The 17,196-nt window shown below is 40.5% G+C and overlaps 1 protein-coding gene and 1 long non-coding RNA gene across 6 annotated transcripts; one reads left to right on the forward strand and one right to left on the reverse strand.

Moving 5' to 3' along the window:
* Positions 1 to 2,883: 2,883 nt before the first annotated feature.
* Positions 2,884 to 7,384, forward strand: LOC102701435. 2 transcript variants are annotated; one of them, XM_040521985.1, is made up of 10 exons: positions 2,884 to 3,032; positions 3,111 to 3,306; positions 3,406 to 3,566; positions 3,678 to 3,823; positions 4,906 to 4,968; positions 5,060 to 5,152; positions 5,580 to 5,741; positions 5,846 to 5,952; positions 6,399 to 6,550; positions 6,628 to 7,384. In XM_040521985.1, the coding sequence occupies exons 1-10, from the start codon at positions 2,942 to 2,944 to the stop codon at positions 6,891 to 6,893; spliced, it is 1,437 nt and encodes a 478-aa protein (XP_040377919.1). In that variant the 5' UTR covers positions 2,884 to 2,941; the 3' UTR covers positions 6,894 to 7,384. The 2 variants fall into 2 exon arrangements, with proteins under 2 accessions (XP_040377919.1, XP_015690222.2); XM_015834736.2 differs by having other exon boundaries at positions 6,399 to 6,544.
* LOC107303840 lies at positions 7,370 to 11,284 on the reverse strand. Of its 4 annotated transcripts, none has more exons than XR_001549808.2 (5): positions 10,891 to 11,284; positions 10,177 to 10,272; positions 9,758 to 9,886; positions 9,145 to 9,468; positions 7,370 to 9,017 (listed from the first exon to the last, which is right to left on the reverse strand). It is a non-coding gene; the product is annotated as an uncharacterized LOC107303840 (long non-coding RNA). The 4 variants fall into 4 exon arrangements; XR_005811356.1 differs by having other exon boundaries at positions 7,370 to 8,881; positions 8,972 to 9,017; positions 10,177 to 11,283; XR_001549806.2 differs by lacking the exon at positions 10,177 to 10,272 and having other exon boundaries at positions 10,891 to 11,281.
* Between the last annotated feature and the right edge of the window lie 5,912 nt (positions 11,285 to 17,196).

A 17,196-nucleotide genomic window follows, 5' to 3' on the forward strand; every position in this document is an offset into this window, starting at 1 on the left:
AACTTTAAACACAAATAAATATTCTGTTCATAAACTTTATACATAAATAAAATATTTTTATGTGAAAATATTTTTGCTCATCAACTTGGTTCAACAATCAAAATAATCTACTCTAAAATCACAATAATAATGATATATTTTGATAATTGTAGGTAACAATTTTTTGGTTTTAAAATTTTCAATCTATTGTATTGATATATTTTATGATAAAAAAAATAATAAACAATGTTACAAATTTAGTACTACATGTAAATTTTAATAATTAATTAGTTGGGCTCTGCCTCTAAATAATCAGGGCTGCAGCTAAAAAAAGAAAGCGGTGGAAAAAGGAAATCGGCTACAAATAAAACATTGGAAATAACATCCACGACGTGCGCGGTGCGCCTGGCAGGATCGAACAGAAACCTCTCACGAAGAGAGTCTTATCCGTCGGACCATGGAATCGATTTTATTTGTTTCTGCGCGGAAAGGAAGAAATAAGGAGGAAATCATCTATACGGACAACGGAGAACATAAGCACTCATTGTTTTTATAATAGGTATAGAAAAGTATATAATTATGATTTATTTTGTTGTGATTGGATTTATGGTTAAATATATCTAAAATAACTTGTATTATTGCATATCTACATAATTTTTTTAATAAAACGTAAAGTCCCAGGGAGATAGCCTAGAGGGATGAATAGGTGTCCTGAAAAAATCTTTGAAACAACAGCGGTCAGTAGGGGCCGGACGGTCCAGCCCTATGTCCAGACCACTCTCAGGTTGGGCCGAGAGCTCTAGCCGGACCGTCCGGTTTAGAATACTGGTCTATCCGGTTAGTGGAAACAACAGACTTAAAGGTCTCCTTTTCCAGTGAAGTTCCTGGAAACGTGAAGTGATCGTATGCAGAAAATAAACATAGAAAGATCGCAGGACAGAAAGAACACCGAAATTACAAGAACGAATACACGAGAGATTTATCCTGAAGTTCGGATCTTTCGATCCTACTCTCCGCTGAGGCGTTCCTGCGAGCGGGATCTCTCTCGATCCTTTCCCTCTCTTGGCTTCCTCCCACAAGGCCAACACAGGTCTCCGAATTCACATCTAAGCATTAGCAACCCCTTCGATCGACCACCAAGGTCAAGATCAAGGCGGCTTGCCCAGCCCTAGGTTGCAATCCGCTCTACCCTGCAGCCCTCTATGAGAAAGCACAAGAATCCACTGGCAATCTATCTATTTCCTTGCTGAGGTTGTGCAACAACCTTCACAAACTTGCTCCCGAGCAATCCACAAGAATCGGAGGCTCGTGAGCAACGCCTATCCGTCCGTTTAGTAGATCAATCTCCAAGAGTAATAGGTCACCTTGATTCCGCATGCATCCATCAACGCCCAAGAATGAACACTCAATCATTCACTAGCCTAAACACTCTCCCTAAGGTGTGATCTAGCGATTAATCTCTCTAGCAGGTGTTTTGGGTTAGTGGGGATGCTTGAGAGGTGCTAAACTTGCCGTAGCAACCAGTGAATTCAAACAGAAAGCCTCTCCAACGGCTAGATCTAAAGGGGGCCTTATATAGGCTGGCAGACGTAACTTAGCCGTTGGAAAAGAAATCTAACCAGACTGTCCGGCTAGAGGGCCAGACCGTCCGGCTATAGAGGCTGGACCGTCCGGCCGACACTTAGCTCACTTAGCCTGAGCAGGAGCCGGATCAAGGTTCGGACCGTCCTGCCACCGGACTGTCCGGCCAGGGGGCCGGACCGTCCGGTCCCTGCTGTTTAAGAAAGACAGCGACAAGCCTCCGCTCAACTCAAGCTTAACTCTAACTCTTCTTGAATGCATGCTAAGCTTCTGATGATCCCTCTTAATAGTACGGAGTTCCTACGAGTCAAAACGAAAAATAAAACCCGTCTTCGAACGTCTTCAACTCCGTAGAATCGTCGCTTCGGGTCACCCATGCTTGAAATTTGATCGCGTATTCCTTCAATTGAATTGATCTCTTATTTTCTCTGCAATCACAACTTATTAGCGCACACATGCTTGACTAGCATTGTCATTAATAATTCAAAACTCCGTTTGGAGGCTAGATGCGCTTTCAAGACGAATGGTCGTAATAAAAAATTAATGATTTATCTTGATACCAAGAAAAATGCTTATATGTATGGATAAATTGTAAATGAATGCAATGTTGTATTGTGCTATGTCATGCTTTTGAAAACTGGTTAAGAGCATCCTTATTTATTAATTCAATATTTTTCCACCCCAACTTTAACTAACTCTTTAGTTAAAATATGAATACCTGTGATTTTGAGTAAATTTCACAGGCCTTGATTTTCAGGCACTTGCAGCATATACCATAGCAATACATTATTTTTATTCGTTTATACCATTAAATAGTTATCACAACAAATAGAAAATCTTCTATCTTCAACTATCACAAACACAACCTATGGGAGAGGGGAGAATGATGGTTTTTTTTGGCTTGTGGCCAGTCTTTATAGGTAGGGGCTTTTACAAATTTACAACTGTTTTTTTCTAAATTGCAAGGTTGCCACTTGAATGACAGTTCTAGTGGTATTTTTACATTTTTTTAAGGATAGTTTTGTAATAATGTTTCAAACTAATGGTAAATTTGTAATTGTCGCTTATACGTAAGGCTACGTCATCTAAAGGACTTATATGAAAACATATTAATCTATTTTATATTTCTTAATAATTAATAATTAACTAATTATATACTAATCTATTAATATATTTTTCAAACTAAAGCAAACCCTCGTCCAGCCGAACGCGGCCTGACGACGTGACGCGGTGCAGGGCCGACGGGCGAACCGGCATGCTGCCCTCACGACAGTACTGTACTAGGCTAGCACAAGACGCACGCCGCGTTGTTTCAAAGCAAAACAACACCCCAACGACGCCTTCCCTCTCCCCGCCTTCCATCCCCAATCGCGCCGCCGCAATGCCACCGCTCCACCGCCGCGGCGCTCTCTCCTTCCTCCTCCTCCTCCTCACCGCCGCTGCCTCCGCCGCCACCCCCGTCGAGCTCACGGGTAAGCACACGTTCTCCTCCCCCAAAACCCCTTCCAAACCCTAACCCTAACTGTTTACTTTTGCTTCGTCTCTCGCAGCCGCGTCGCACCCTCTCCCCGCACTCCGTCTCCCGCCCGCGGCGCCCTTCGCCGGGGAGGAGGGCGGGCCCTTCTGCACGCGCGTCCGCGTCCGCGGTCGCCCGTCCCGCCTCCGCGACCCGTCGCGCTTCTTCCACGCCCTCAGGGTCCGCGCCAACGCCACCCGCCCCAGCGGCCTCGAGCTCTGCTTCCACCGGTAAGTGAGAATGGAGGCGTGCACCCTAGCTTTCTTGCTGTGTCTGCACCTTTGGCCTGATTTTTTTCCCCCTTTGGTTGGCCCGGCTGGTGTTTGTAGGAATGCCACAGTGGGTCCATGCAAGTGCGCGGCGTCGCAGTGGCATAAGATGCCCAAGGGCGGGCTCTGGGCGCAAGCCATCTCCCCCTACGACACCCGGATCCTCGATTTGCGTATGCCATCGGACCCTTCGAGGTATATCGTAGTGTCCACGGAGGAAGGTACTCTCTTCTTTCTCCTCATTTCAGTGGTTCTGTTTTGTTTGGGTGGCATCTGTTTGCGTGGATATTGACTTGGGGGTGCTTTTGGGGATTCTGTGACTGTTTATGCAGAGTTCTTGCTTCACAGGGTGGTATTCTTGTTGCTGGGAATGGTGCTGATGGTGGTGGCACACACACTTAGCGAGTCTGTGGTATTCTACTATGGTGGAGCAATGACTATTGGAATTTTCCTTGTGATTCTTATTATACTCTTTCAGGTGAGTTTGCCCATCTTCACTATGTTCTGTATATATGGCAATTGATAGTGTTTGAAGTTTTTTATGGGGGGTGTTGCCATTGTTTTTACACTTTCGAAAGTTGTCTTTACATCATGCTTTTCATTGACAGTTATTACAATTATTGGGATAGGCAGGTAGCATATATGTAATTTTTTATCCTCCTTTACCAGAGGGCTTTCTCTGTTAACTTTTTTTCAATCAGCAAAATTATGTTTTGATAAATTGACAAAATTCCATGCAACGACATTCCACTACTCCAGCTTCCTCTTAGCATGATTGCGAAACTGTATTCTATAAAGCGAGATTCAGAACCAAGAATTTAGTTAAGTACCGTTCTGATTTGCCTGCAATTTTTGTTGCACATGAAAAACATTACTTCGCTGGAGCTTAATCTACATTCCCATGTTTTCTTTTCTTGTATATGATTTAAAGGCATTATTCTGTTACATTTGTTTCAATTATGAACACTGCGTCTGGTGAATTAACAAAGCTAAGTGATTAGATTGCAGTTCCCTAGTATTATCATGCTTAGCAAGTCATATTCTCTAAAAAGGAATCGAGAATTGAGGATTTTAGGTGTTTGTTGCAATTTTGTCATGCACACGTAAAACATACCATTTCATTCAACGATTCATCTTAATGGACACCTTTTTTTCTCTATGGGATATAACCAAAAGGTTTGTTTCCATTTTTTTCCCCTTCTTTTGTTCTGTTCAGTGAGAATGTATCCTGCTTCTTGAAACTGTTCTATTCCAAATTTACTTTGTTGAGCCTAAGCTGCCATGGAAAGGAAGGGAAGAGGGATTCATAAGAAAGAAAATAATTAAAGACAAATAGCAACATCTTGTTTGTATTTTTTGACATTTCTTGATTGATCTATAAGTTGATTCTTAATAACCAATCTGTCTAGCTTATTGAATTTTCAGTACCAAATGCTTTACTTAATGAATTACAACCATCTGTTGTCCGGCAAGTATTTTATTTTATAAAACCTTGAGTGTTTTAATTATTTTCTTAGATTACTTTCTGATTCTTTTTTCTATTTCTATCTTATTTTTCAGGGAATGAAGCTTTTACCCACTGGTAGAAAGAGTTCTCTTGCAATTTTTGCGTACTCTTCACTTGTAAGTATTCACCATACAATTTAAATAATTTCTGCCTTAATTTTAATGTCATATTCTTGGGAGACTCATTTGTGACGTTTTCCCAAAACAGGTTGGCATGACGACATATTTTCTGCACTATCTGTCGGGACTGTTGCGTTCGGTGCTTGTGGAAATTGGGATTGCTGAAGACATGCATAATCCTGTATGTAAGTTCTCCACGTAGGTTATTTATGGTTCATTTGCTGTTTTCGTTTCCGCCTCAATTACATGTGCCATATGGAAGAAAGAGTTTTATCTTTTTTTTATGAAGGTACATATGTATAATATTTCAGGTTAGCATTTTACTGCCTGTGCTTTGTTAGTTTGTTTTCACTGATTACTGCATTGTATAAATTTGATAATATCTCATATTTTCTTCAAATATTTATTTATGCTTGTCTCAGTTCTTGTTGACAAATAGTCTGGTTACTACAGTCCCATAAAGAGACGGTCCATGATTTTACATTAGTATTCCCTTGAAGTTTATACACTGCTGTCAAGCTATCCCATAAATATGTTTTCAAAAGTTTCATTCAAGGTCCATTTTCTATATTCCATGACATGCCAACAATCAATATATGTTGTTGCAGCTAGGTGTATTCCTTCTTGTAACTGTGATCTTAGCTGGAGCTTGGTTCGGTTACTGGGGTGTCCGTAAGCTTGTGCTAACAGAAGAAGGAGCTGTTGACGCTGGTGTGGCTTATTTTGTTGAGTGGGCTATCTTGATTATTTCTGCTGTTATGATCCTGCAGGTAAGTTGTTATGATGACCTACTATTTACTGACAAACCTATTAACTTGCTTATCTGTTAACTGACATACAAGCTTTTTCTTGTCTTTTTTTTTTGTGTGTGTAGAGTTCTTTGGACTATCTATTTGCATTTTCAGCCTTAGCATTTTGCACAGTTGTCAAAGCAGTTTCAAGGATTGAGGGAACTTCAAGATTTCTACTGTGCCTATCAAGGTATGTTATAATTTATTTGTATATTGTATCAAGGTATGTTATAATCAGGGAAGTCATACAAGAAAATGTGAGATATCATCATACTTTCTGGCCAGTGCACACACAACTTTGTTCAATTATCTATAAAGAACTAAGTTCAATTGATGTTTTCTCCTATGTGTGTAGTATGCTATGCAACATCAGAGTAATTACCTTAGATGTGATGGTTGGTGCATGTAGCTTTGTCAAGAACCTTTTGATTACAATTATAACACTATGTTTTGTAGAGGTGACTGAATAGCACAGGCTTAGAGACATTAGTTTCTCCAAATATGTTGGGAACATGGGTCCCTTTGCCTTAAGAATGTATTCATGTTGTTACCACGAACATTTTGATAACATGGTTGACAAATCAATGACCTGCTTGTATTTCCTTAACGTTAAACTAAATGAGAGTCTCTTGGCAGGGGAATTTCGAAGGGAATCACGATTTTTCCCACCAGTTATGAAGATTTCGGTGAAGAATACTCCAGCATGAATGGATCTCACGAAGATGGATTTACCAAGCTTGGTGGTGAATACCAGAGATGTACACCAAAAAGAAATTCACTTCGTATGGGTTTGTCATTCTTTTATCTGTATGATGTCACAGTTGGTATTATTGTGTGGTGAGCGACTCCATTTTTGCTTTTACAGGTTCAAGGAAGACATTGTCACAAGGACATGATACAGATAGCTACTATTCTACCTTTCACACTACCCCTGAGCGAAGAAAATTTTCAGAGGAGGAATATGAAGCATTCACTAGAGAAGAGACAAACAAAGCTATGAAACAATTGATCTCCTCGCCAGATTTCAACAGGTGGGCACTAGCAAACGTGGACAGGATATCTGTAACTCCACCAAGAACACGACAAAATAGCAGCAGCCAGCGGCGGAAACGTTTTTTCGGACTGTTTTAAGCCTATCTTACATCTGTAACCTGGTTTCAATTGTCGATCGACAGATTGAGCTGTATATCAGTTTTTGTTCCTGATATCCTCAGTCCTCAGTGTGCTTACAGTGGTAGGTGTTCAATGTATATGAACCGAGTGATTGGCTGCTACATGAGCTGTAACGATGGCGTATTTGCTTTTGTGGAAGCAAATTTGTAGGATATCCTGTTAGGTTAGTTCTTGGTTGAAATAGCTAGAGTATTTGTACTAACTTTTAGGTGATACGGTGAGTCTCAAGTTGACTGAATTGTACAACCTCACTTCGTCTCTGAGACCGAGTAATGCCCTGCTTGTTTTAGTTTAGGATTATTGTAACGTAGATCATAGAAATTATTTGAAACAAGGAATTAGCTAGAGCGCAGATTACTACAATCTGACTAGTTATATATCCGTGCTAACGCTACGGTGATATTCATAATTCAATATAAACTGGATTGCACCATTTCAAACCAAAATTTATAGGGCATTTACGAACCAAAAGTTTATAACATCACGGCTCATGTCCATGGCATTACTGGGAATATTTACAAATTAATTCCATATGGAAAGCTGCACTAAAGATACTGAATTGAGATATTGAACCACATATATCTGAGTTCCATATTATGGCTAACTACACAAAACCAAACAGGAGTGCAAAATCATTGACATGCTAATGAGTTCCGGTGTTAAACTGTCGCAACCATAACTCATCATTTTTTTTGTCCCTATTAATAATTTTTACACTTTATACTTGCCTTGCCATCAGAGTTAAGCAAGCAGCTGAGACATGCACGCTGAATTGCTGATTCTAGTCATTCAAGAGGGACACCACACATTGAGTGACCACAAACCACCGGTATACAACATATTGATTAGTCCAAATAGTGACCTACCTGTTCTTTTTCCTTCACAAAACAAACTAACATGTCTCCTCTCTCCCGAAAAAGGATGCCAAAACCCTCTCCTGTGAACAAATCTTCAGCTTCTGCAAATTTCTAGAGTTTAATTTGAAGCAAATCCGCAGCTTCTGCATTGAAAGGCTAGTGTTCTAAACGTTAATAAATCTGCAAATTTAGGTTCAGAGAAATTTATCCAACAACTGAACAGAAGCTCTGATCAGTGATCAAAGAGCAAACAAGCAAGACAGAAGTACCCATAACCGAACAGAGGAGTAATTAATCAACATGAGAACTTGCCAAGAACAAGGGCCGACCAAGTCAGTTAGCCAAGTCCATTCAAGACGTACATCAAGACGCCGCCGCATCCGATTCGCTAGCTACGGCGCCGCCGGCCGGCGTGGCAGCCGGCGCGCGGCAAGTTGGGCACGAAGAGCGGCAGCCTCCAGCGAGGCATCTCTCGGTGCACCGCGCGTGGAAGCCGTGGCCGCACACCGGCATGTCGCGCACGGGGTCCCCGTCCACGAACTCGGCGAGGTATATGGCGCACTCCGTCGCACAGACCAGCTTGGTGTCCGCCGCTGAGTACAGCAGCACCGGAGGAGGCGATTTCGGCTTAGCCTCGGTCACGGGTGGTTTCTCCAGGTCTTCCGCAGCAGCACAGACGGCGACGCCTCGTTGCCTGCACGGCGGTTCCAGCGGAGCAGGTACCTGACGGCAATGTTGAGCGAGAGGGCGAGCACAAGCGTGACAAGTAGGGCGGCGGGACGTGAGGGCGTACAGGAGGCGGCTAGGGTTGAGAGCGCGAAGAGGAGAGGCAGCGGCTGGGGTTGAGGGTGCAGGACGGGAGGGAGGCAGGCGGAGAGAGTCCTCGACCGAGGAGGGAGGGCGACGGAGGAGCGAGTGGCGGCAGCGGCGGGGCGGTAGGGCGGCGGCGGCAGGAGGGCGATGGAGGGAGTGGCGGCGGCTAGGGTTTTGGAGGCAGGCCGAGAGGAGTGCACACGCGGGATGAGAGGGAGAGAGACATAGCTGATCTGGGCCGTCAAATCCATCATAGATTGATTCAGGCCATTGGATCTATCCAATGAGTAATGAGTAAATGAGTAAAACCTCTTGGTGCACTATAGGGTAGATGCATAAGCAAAAAGATAAGGGTGCTACATTTACTTTGTTATAAAATGAGTCAATATTTTCTTCCTCTAAAGGCAGATATCTGCAAGCAATACAAAAACAATATTTTCATCGGCAACAACCTACATAACAAAAAGAAATGTATTCTAGGAAAAACCCATTTCTGGTTAAAGAAAAATAAGAAGAGCAGTTAAATAAGCAAACATTACCAAAGGAGCAACTTAATTAGGTGTCCCATGTGTATGTAACAATCCATTAATCTGTCAAAAATGACGTTAATTAATTTATATTTCTTTTATATATAGAAGACATTCAATTAACATTGAAACAAGAGATGTGTAATCACATTCTTTTATCTCATTTTCAAATGAGGCCTTATGTTTGCCATTTGCAATTACACTAATATGACACTACATATGCACAATGATTTAGTATCGGTAAGAACATATACTGTTGGTTTTTTCCTGGCATGATGACTTCTTCGGTCAGCATATTCCCTCTATTGAGGTTGCTGGCTACCTCCTGCTCTACACCTGTGCAAAAGGGATCAAACGGTGAGGCCAATTGGCAAGCTTCTAAAGCAAAAACAAAAAAAGGGCAATGACTGTGCCGACTTTTCTTCACTTGTTATGCTGGACCAGCCCTCTGCTTGCAAAAAAATGATTATGTAATATTATATCACCATTGTCTTACCGATATGACTCCATACTCATTAAACAGTTTAAATTTTACACCAAAATAAGAGTGCGGTCTTGCCCTATTGAAATGCAGCATAATTTTACAAAGGCAGAGCTTGAAATCCTAATAATTAGCAGAACTTACCTAAAGCTATATTCTATTGGAGAGGTGGAAAACTCACAAGGGAGATGGAACTTTAACAGATGATCCAAGTGTAGCTTGAAAACATAGGAAGAGTGAAGGAATAATTCTGCATATACTCATTAAATAATTCTGCACCAATATCAGACATGAAGAAATTATGAATTCAGTAAATTGACCTTGGCCAATAAGCAGAAAAGCAACAGCTAGCAAAGGATTATCTTCAGACTACCCTGTTTAGTTCTGATTTTAGACATCAAACAATATACAAAGAAAAATTTGAAGGCTTGTTGATGTACAGCTCTAAGTATTTCGCATTGTACTACATATACTCTTTTAAATTAAGCTAGTAGACTACTTAACCTATGTACAAAGTTAGCATATTAAACTCCTTGTACAAACAGTAGCCAAGACAATTCTACCTTTTGTGAAATAAGTAAATAAGTAAAATCCTCGTACAAACTGGATCCATCATGCAAATATTATACTGCTGCCTCGATGTAGTCACGTCATCCAACCTAATACTCCAACAGAAGAGCCCAAAACAATTAGGTGCCAACCAACCCTCCAAAGCTGATGATCAAGCCAAAAAAAAAACCTTGTAGGGGGATGGCGAGGTGACCATGGCAGTGATGGTCAAATATAATTCTATAAAGGGAGGTCAAATTGTCAATCCTAGTTATTCAGCAAAGTATATTCCTTGCATTGTTTCATCCAACCTGATCTTGTATATCACCGATATTTGTTTAGAATAACATGATTCTATAAATCACCAGTACTTAAGTATGGTGCAAACTTGCTTGTGTGATAAATCGATCCTAGTCAGTTCAGTGAAAGTAGAGAAAACCATTTGATTGCATTATTCGACATGCTACCTTACCAAATTTGATGTTAAATCAACTTGAAGTGGTGATCCAGCTAGTTACTACTACCAATTACAGGTTAATCATACCATACAAGAGCATTCTACACAGAACTTTTATCACTGAAGCATTCAAAGTTCATGCCTAAGTTTCGAGATGGAGCGGCTAAGCATTCCGTCGAGCACGTTAAGCGCGGCATGTGCACGGCGTACAAGGACGAATCGAAAGGGGAGGGGTTTGTGGAGGAGGTGGTGCTCCTGAGGGAATCCTGACCTTGTAGAGCTGCTCGGTGACGGCGGAGGCGACGACGTAGGTGCCGACGAGGGGCGCGACGGAGCGCGGCGGGCGGTACGGCTCCACCATGTCCCACAGCACCGTCTTCTCCCACCGGTGGAACTGCCGGTCCGCGTACCACCCCCAGAACCGGCTCGCCATCCCAATCCCCCGCCTCCTCCCTCCCCATGCCGCCGCCGCGCTCCTCCCGCTAACGACGCACGGGGGTGATGCCGAGGCGACGGCGACAGTGATGGCGCTGCCGACGGCCGGGGGGGGGAGGATGCCGAGGCGACGGCTGCAGCAGTGATGGCGCGGCGATGACGAGGTGGGCGGCGGGCGGCGGGCGGCGGCAGGGACTGCGTCGGCGGGGATGGCGCGACGGTGATGGCGTGCGTGATTTTTGGCAGGGAAGGTGAGGGGAAATAGACCGGGGTAGAAAAGGAAAGAGAGAGCTGATGAACGGGACCGTCCGATCGATACGGATGATATCGTTGGATCTGAGTAACGAGTAAATGACTAAAATATTTTAGTGCACTATAGATAGACTAGCTTAATATGCCCGTGGTAACGCTACGGTATCATAATATTTATATTTATACACTATTTAATTTTATACTAGTTAAATTACTTTTTTAAATATATGTAATTACACTTTAATTTGATTCAAGTCATATATCAAACATACATGTGCTCAAAGTAAGAGAATTATTTGTCGGTGGCTCTCACAATAATTCCTCCAACTAAAGAAAAAACCGCATTATACATGTTAGTACAAAAGAATACCAGTAGGCCCAGTACCAACACATTAGCTTCATATCATCTGCACCACTATAAACATATCATTTACATCACTATAATCTGGCGCAAAAAAAAACGTAGCAATAGGATCAAACAGAACACTAAAGGTAGAGCAAACAAATTTTTGGCCGTGCATATGAAATAATAAGAAATTAGATTACAAATAGTTCTTTCTATAGAATTTGAAAGTGACCGTACTATTCATAAGAAATAGTTCTAGCTACATAATGTTTAAATAAATAACGAAGAATCGTATCTTTATCTAAATAATACTCATGAGAGACTGTGTAAAATTTAATTTCTATGAATATCTCGGCAAGAAAGGGCGTTGTACATTGAATTGAAAAAAAGTAGACTCGTATGGACCCTGGTCTCACAGGGAACACACCTTCATTCTTTTCTTGCTTTGTTCTTATTTCATCTCACCTGATTATTATAGAAACACAATCAATTATTAGAAGCAGTCTACTTTGCCTTGGAATGAGAAGTATGATCACTTGTGTTCTAATAATCCAAGATTGATGTTAAAGTACACTATATCTCCTAGATCAGTTTTATGAATATCTAGAACTGAAATATGATCAATGCAAGAAGTGAGATGAGTCAAAGCAAGAATAGGGGTCTGTAGAGGCAGGGTGAACCGATGGAGGACACAATGTTCATAAAAGAGCTTGAAGAAGAAAAATGCAATACCTTGTGGTTGAGCCAATAACTGAAAAATGCATGATCGCGAGGGCAGATATAGTCACTGAACACTTTAGTGAGAGGACACAATGCTGGATCTGCACAACTGTCGGATAGGTTCCAACATAGTATTTCCAAATTCTTATGACCAAAATTTCTAACCGAATTCAGCAGAACCATTTCTCTGCATGTTGTGCCTATAGAAATATGGAAAATAATAACCGTAATGCTGCTACAAAACATTAATGATTTCTAACATTATATATCTCAATCAGGAAACATTACTGGGATTGGAGCTGCACAACCCCACTGCTTTTGTTGGACTTCACATCTCTGAAATCAAAATACACTAATATTCAGGTGTCGTTTAGTTTGAAAAAAATTTTGGGAGAAGTGTCACGTCAAATGTTTGACCGGATGTCGGAAGGGGTTTCCGGATACAAATGAAAAAACGAATTTTATGGCTAGCCTGGAAACCACAAGACGGATTTTTTGAGCCTAATTAATCCGTCATTAGCACATGTTGGTTACTGTAGCACTTTGGCTAATCATGTACTAATTAGGCTCAAAAGATTCGTCTCAAGATTTCTTCCATAACTGTGCAATTAGTTTTTTGGTTTATCTATGTTTAATGCTTTATTTAGTTGTCCAAAAATTTGATGTGATGTTTTTAGAAAAAAAAAATTGGGAACTAAACAAGGCCCCATATTTGGTCTTACACCAAACTTACAGTTTTTGCTTCTCTTTCTCAGTCAAGTGAACCTATCATGAAAGTTAGCACAAGGTTTATAAGTGCATATGATACACCTAGTGATCACTACTGCATTTTTACATATGAAGAATTCATTTCTTACAGGTTCTTTTCGGGAATAAACAGAGGGTGTTACTCCCCATTCCTCAGTGGCAGCCTTCTCTAGCTGAATGAGAAGGCACGCTGATGGTGAAGGGGCATCCAATGAAAAAACAGCTCGACGATCTAGAGAAATCTGAGCCTAATTGAATATAGAATAAAAGAAAAATGCTTAGTAAGAATGCAAATAAGATTAGGAGAATTCTAGAGCAATTAACAAGTTACAGTTGTTTTGTTTGTAAATACTAATTGCAAGAAATTAGAGGGATACAGCAGAAGCTCAGGAAGAAGTTTTCGGTTGCTCCTTACATCTTGCATTTATGTTGAGAGTATATGAAAGAGAAATCTTCTGACAATTTTTCTCTTCTATCTCTGTTGTACAAGCAGATTGTACCACTAAATGGCTCTGCAAATGATATGTGGTCAGAAGGCAGGTCAATATAGAGTCTAGCTGTTAAGAGAACAAACTACAGTGTTTATTTGTGCTGCTCACAAACTAATCCAGCTTGGAATGACAAAGATAACACCTTGACAGTTATATTCAATCCACTGTAACCAGTATAGAATAGTTAATAACATGGGAATAACAAGAAAAAGCTGCTCAGAGAAATGAGGTAAAATGAACAAAGATATATGTGATGCTTGAGATGAGGTTGAAAACCTGCTGTTTATTGCAGGGACATTGTCTGGACCCATTGGCCGAATATCAAAGATCTCTCATTTTCCCAATCAAATGCAGGTTCATATGCCGGTAAAGATGATAGACTGCAGTGCTGAAAAAACAACAACATGTTAAGACCCCTACATCAAGATGGCAATTGTTGGTTTGCTGATGCACAAGCTAGTGTCATTTAGATGGATGAAGGTGAACTACAGACATTAAAAGCAATAGATGACCGACATACATGCAAAAGGAGAGCATACAATGCAATGAAGATAACAATATACTATGTAAGCATTAAGAAGGTGGAGGAGGGAGGCTTGCCCCGCACGGAGGCGGCAGCGGTAAGACAGGAGGAGGCGGTGGAAAGAGGGAAGCAGGCAGGGCCGCGTGTGGCAGGTCGGCGCTGCGAGGCTGAGTCGCCGACCCGAGGAACGGGAACGAAGGCGGCAGGATGGTAGGGCGGTGCCGGCGGGACGGGTACGATGCCGGTGGGAGGACGGTAGAGAGGGAGGGCGGCGGCTAGGGTTTGGGATAGAATGGGTGAGGGAGCTGGAGACTGGCATAGAGGAGGCGAGCGGAGGGGAGAGCACACGCGGGATGGGAGTGAGCGATGCATAGCTGATCTGGGCCGTCCGATCTAGCGTAGATTGATTCAGGCCGTTGGATATGTCCAATGAGTAAATGAGTAAACTGAGTTGGTGCACTATAGGGTAGATAAGGTGTTTCTTTTTAAGATTATTGAGTAGTTAAAGACATACTGTCCTGTTACTTTAAAATTAAGTACCATTTTACAATGCATTAACTACTTTAGCCAAGAATCGTGGTTTTGACCAAGAATCCGCGGTAAACGTCTTTGGAGTTCAAAAAAAAATTAAATACAAATTTGTTACGGTTCTCGTGGTTATCGTGTGGTACCCAGGCCTCTGTTAGTGGGCGGTAGGAAAGGCTCCGGCGGTCAACAGTGATGGGGGCTACTTTGTTGGCTGTCAAAAGGTTGCGATGTTAAACCTTAGATATGCCACAATTTGTGAGCAACTTCAATGTGTGTTACATAAGGAGTGAGAAATATATATGGTATGGATGTTATATATTAGAGAAAGGGTGTTAAGCTAAATTTTCTAAGCACCAATGACTTTATCTAGGCAACCAGCGCTTAGATTTAAAAAATACTTTAACTCAATATGTAATGTTGTATGTTGGAGAAAGGTGAGAAGGATGACATCTTTTATCTCAGTGGGTTTCACATTAGTCTAAGTTATATAAGTCTAAACATTGGAGCACACTTAACTAAACTTACAACTTATGCCATGTGTAGTCTTATACTTATTATTATACTTATTAAGAAAATATATACTAAAATGTCCTTAATTGAATATTTGGAATGTTTGTCTCACTTTTGTAATGTCACACTTTGTTTTTTGGCCAACGTGTCGGACTCAAAACTTCTTTTTTCCAAATATTGCCATACTTTGTGTGGTATGTCACGCTTGTGGGAGCAAATTAAAGTAAAATAAATTTAGCCATTAACTAGACAGCTTCGTAATTCAATATGGAACTGAAATTGAATTGTGGGATAGAGAAGGTAGATAACATTCTGCTTAGTTTTGGGCGAAGAAACATTTCTTTTTGTGGGTGCCTGGAAATTATCAGGTCACAACTAATCTTTATTGGATGGCGGGAGGATGTTACAAATATCATCATCAAACACTTAATTATAAGAAATGCTATCAACAAGTGTGAGTTCTATAAAATGCTATCATATAAATGAATTTATCTAAGAAATATCATTGTCCATAGGGTTTCATCAGCATTTTTCCGTTAAGTGCTATAGTCTGAACAATGTATTTAACGGTAAAAATAGGCGGAACCCTAACGGTGATGACATTTCTCACACAAATTCATTTGTACGATGATACTTCTTAGAACTCGCACTTGTCAATGACATTTCTTAGACTTAAACGTTTGTCAATGATATTTTTTATATTTTTCTCTACTAGAAATTGCATAAGCCATCCAACAGAGAGCGCAAAGCATAACTACGTCTAAAGAGCAAGTTTAATAGTAGTCAACTATTAGCTATAAACTCATATAGGAGTTATTATGCACTCCGTTTCGTATTGCAAGACTTTTTAGTTTTTTCTAGATTAATTCATTTGATCAATGTATATGGTCTGTATATATGTTTAGATGCATTAGCATCTTATACGAACCTAGATAAAGCTACAAAGTTTTTCATTACGAAAGGAGATAATATAATAACCTAGCTAAGGTCAGCTCTACTATATATATCCTATCTCTTTCTCTCACTTATATTAGCTTCACCCACTATTATGAAAAGTCTTAATCATCCTAGTGCTATATGAAAAAGGCTGTGCATGCTAGAAAAGCCGGAGAATTCAGCACCGTCCTGCTAGGGGGCACCTCCGGTATAGCGTCGCGTCGGTCACTATCGCAGGATATGATCTCTTAGAATCCACCTAGTGGGCTTTATCTATAAGGAAAGAACAAAGAAGAACTGGCAACTTTGTTGGGGATGGTTGATTGCTTTTTTATTCTCTAAATCCACATTCATCTTAGAAATTGTATAGAGCTATCATTTTTATGACAGTTAATGTTCCTTATTTTTTTATTTTTTCTCTTCTCCACATGTACCAATAGTTAACTTATAGTCTTGTTTATAGTTGTGGTTCTTATTTTATTTTAAGATAAAAGTTGGATAAGTGAATCCCCTATTTTTTGGTTATGCTTATGTTTATAGGCCAACTTTAAATTTTAAAACTTAAATGTGGAGTTGATTTTTGAGAGGGGCTTATAGTATTTTTTCCACCCTTTGCTTTAGATTACTTAAAAACACATATATAATTTTTTACTAATGAATTTATTTTTAATTACTAATAAATCGTTGCACTTACGTTTATAAAAAAACAAAAAGATGAGGCCGAAAGTTTCTTATGGTTACATGGGAGAAGTATACACTACCCACACATCCACACTATATACGTACACACACAAGAATTAGATGTCAAATACTCCCTCCGTCCAAAATTGATCAGCTTATTATAAAAAAACAAAATCGCCGTATAAGGGTGGTAGGTGAAAGAAACCTCGAAGATGACGCATTGTTGCTTCGTTTCCGTATGCACATATGCATGCGTTTAATACTCGACCATATCCCAAGTTCCCAACCAATTGGGCCACCTCCAACTATAGAGATAGGATATGTATTCTAAAAGACAACTTCTTTATTAGTCTAACTCTTAGTAAATAGTTTATAATATAAATGCCCCTGCAATTCATTTCTCACTTA

The sequence above is a fragment of the Oryza brachyantha genome, chromosome 3 (assembly GCF_000231095.2).
Source record: "Oryza brachyantha chromosome 3, ObraRS2, whole genome shotgun sequence".
NCBI lineage: Eukaryota > Viridiplantae > Streptophyta > Magnoliopsida > Poales > Poaceae > Oryza > Oryza brachyantha.

Excerpts from the sequence above, each read along its gene's own strand:
- LOC102701435 (XM_040521985.1), top strand. The coding sequence starts at position 2,942 with ATGCCACCGCTCCACCGCCGCGGCGCTCTCTCCTTCCTCCTCCTCCTC. Across the intron at positions 3,307-3,405 it reads CTCGAGCTCTGCTTCCACCG|GAATGCCACAGTGGGTCCAT; the intron begins GTAAGTGAGAAT and ends TGGTGTTTGTAG. Across the intron at positions 6,551-6,627 it reads AAGAAATTCACTTCGTATGG|GTTCAAGGAAGACATTGTCA; the intron begins GTTTGTCATTCT and ends TTGCTTTTACAG.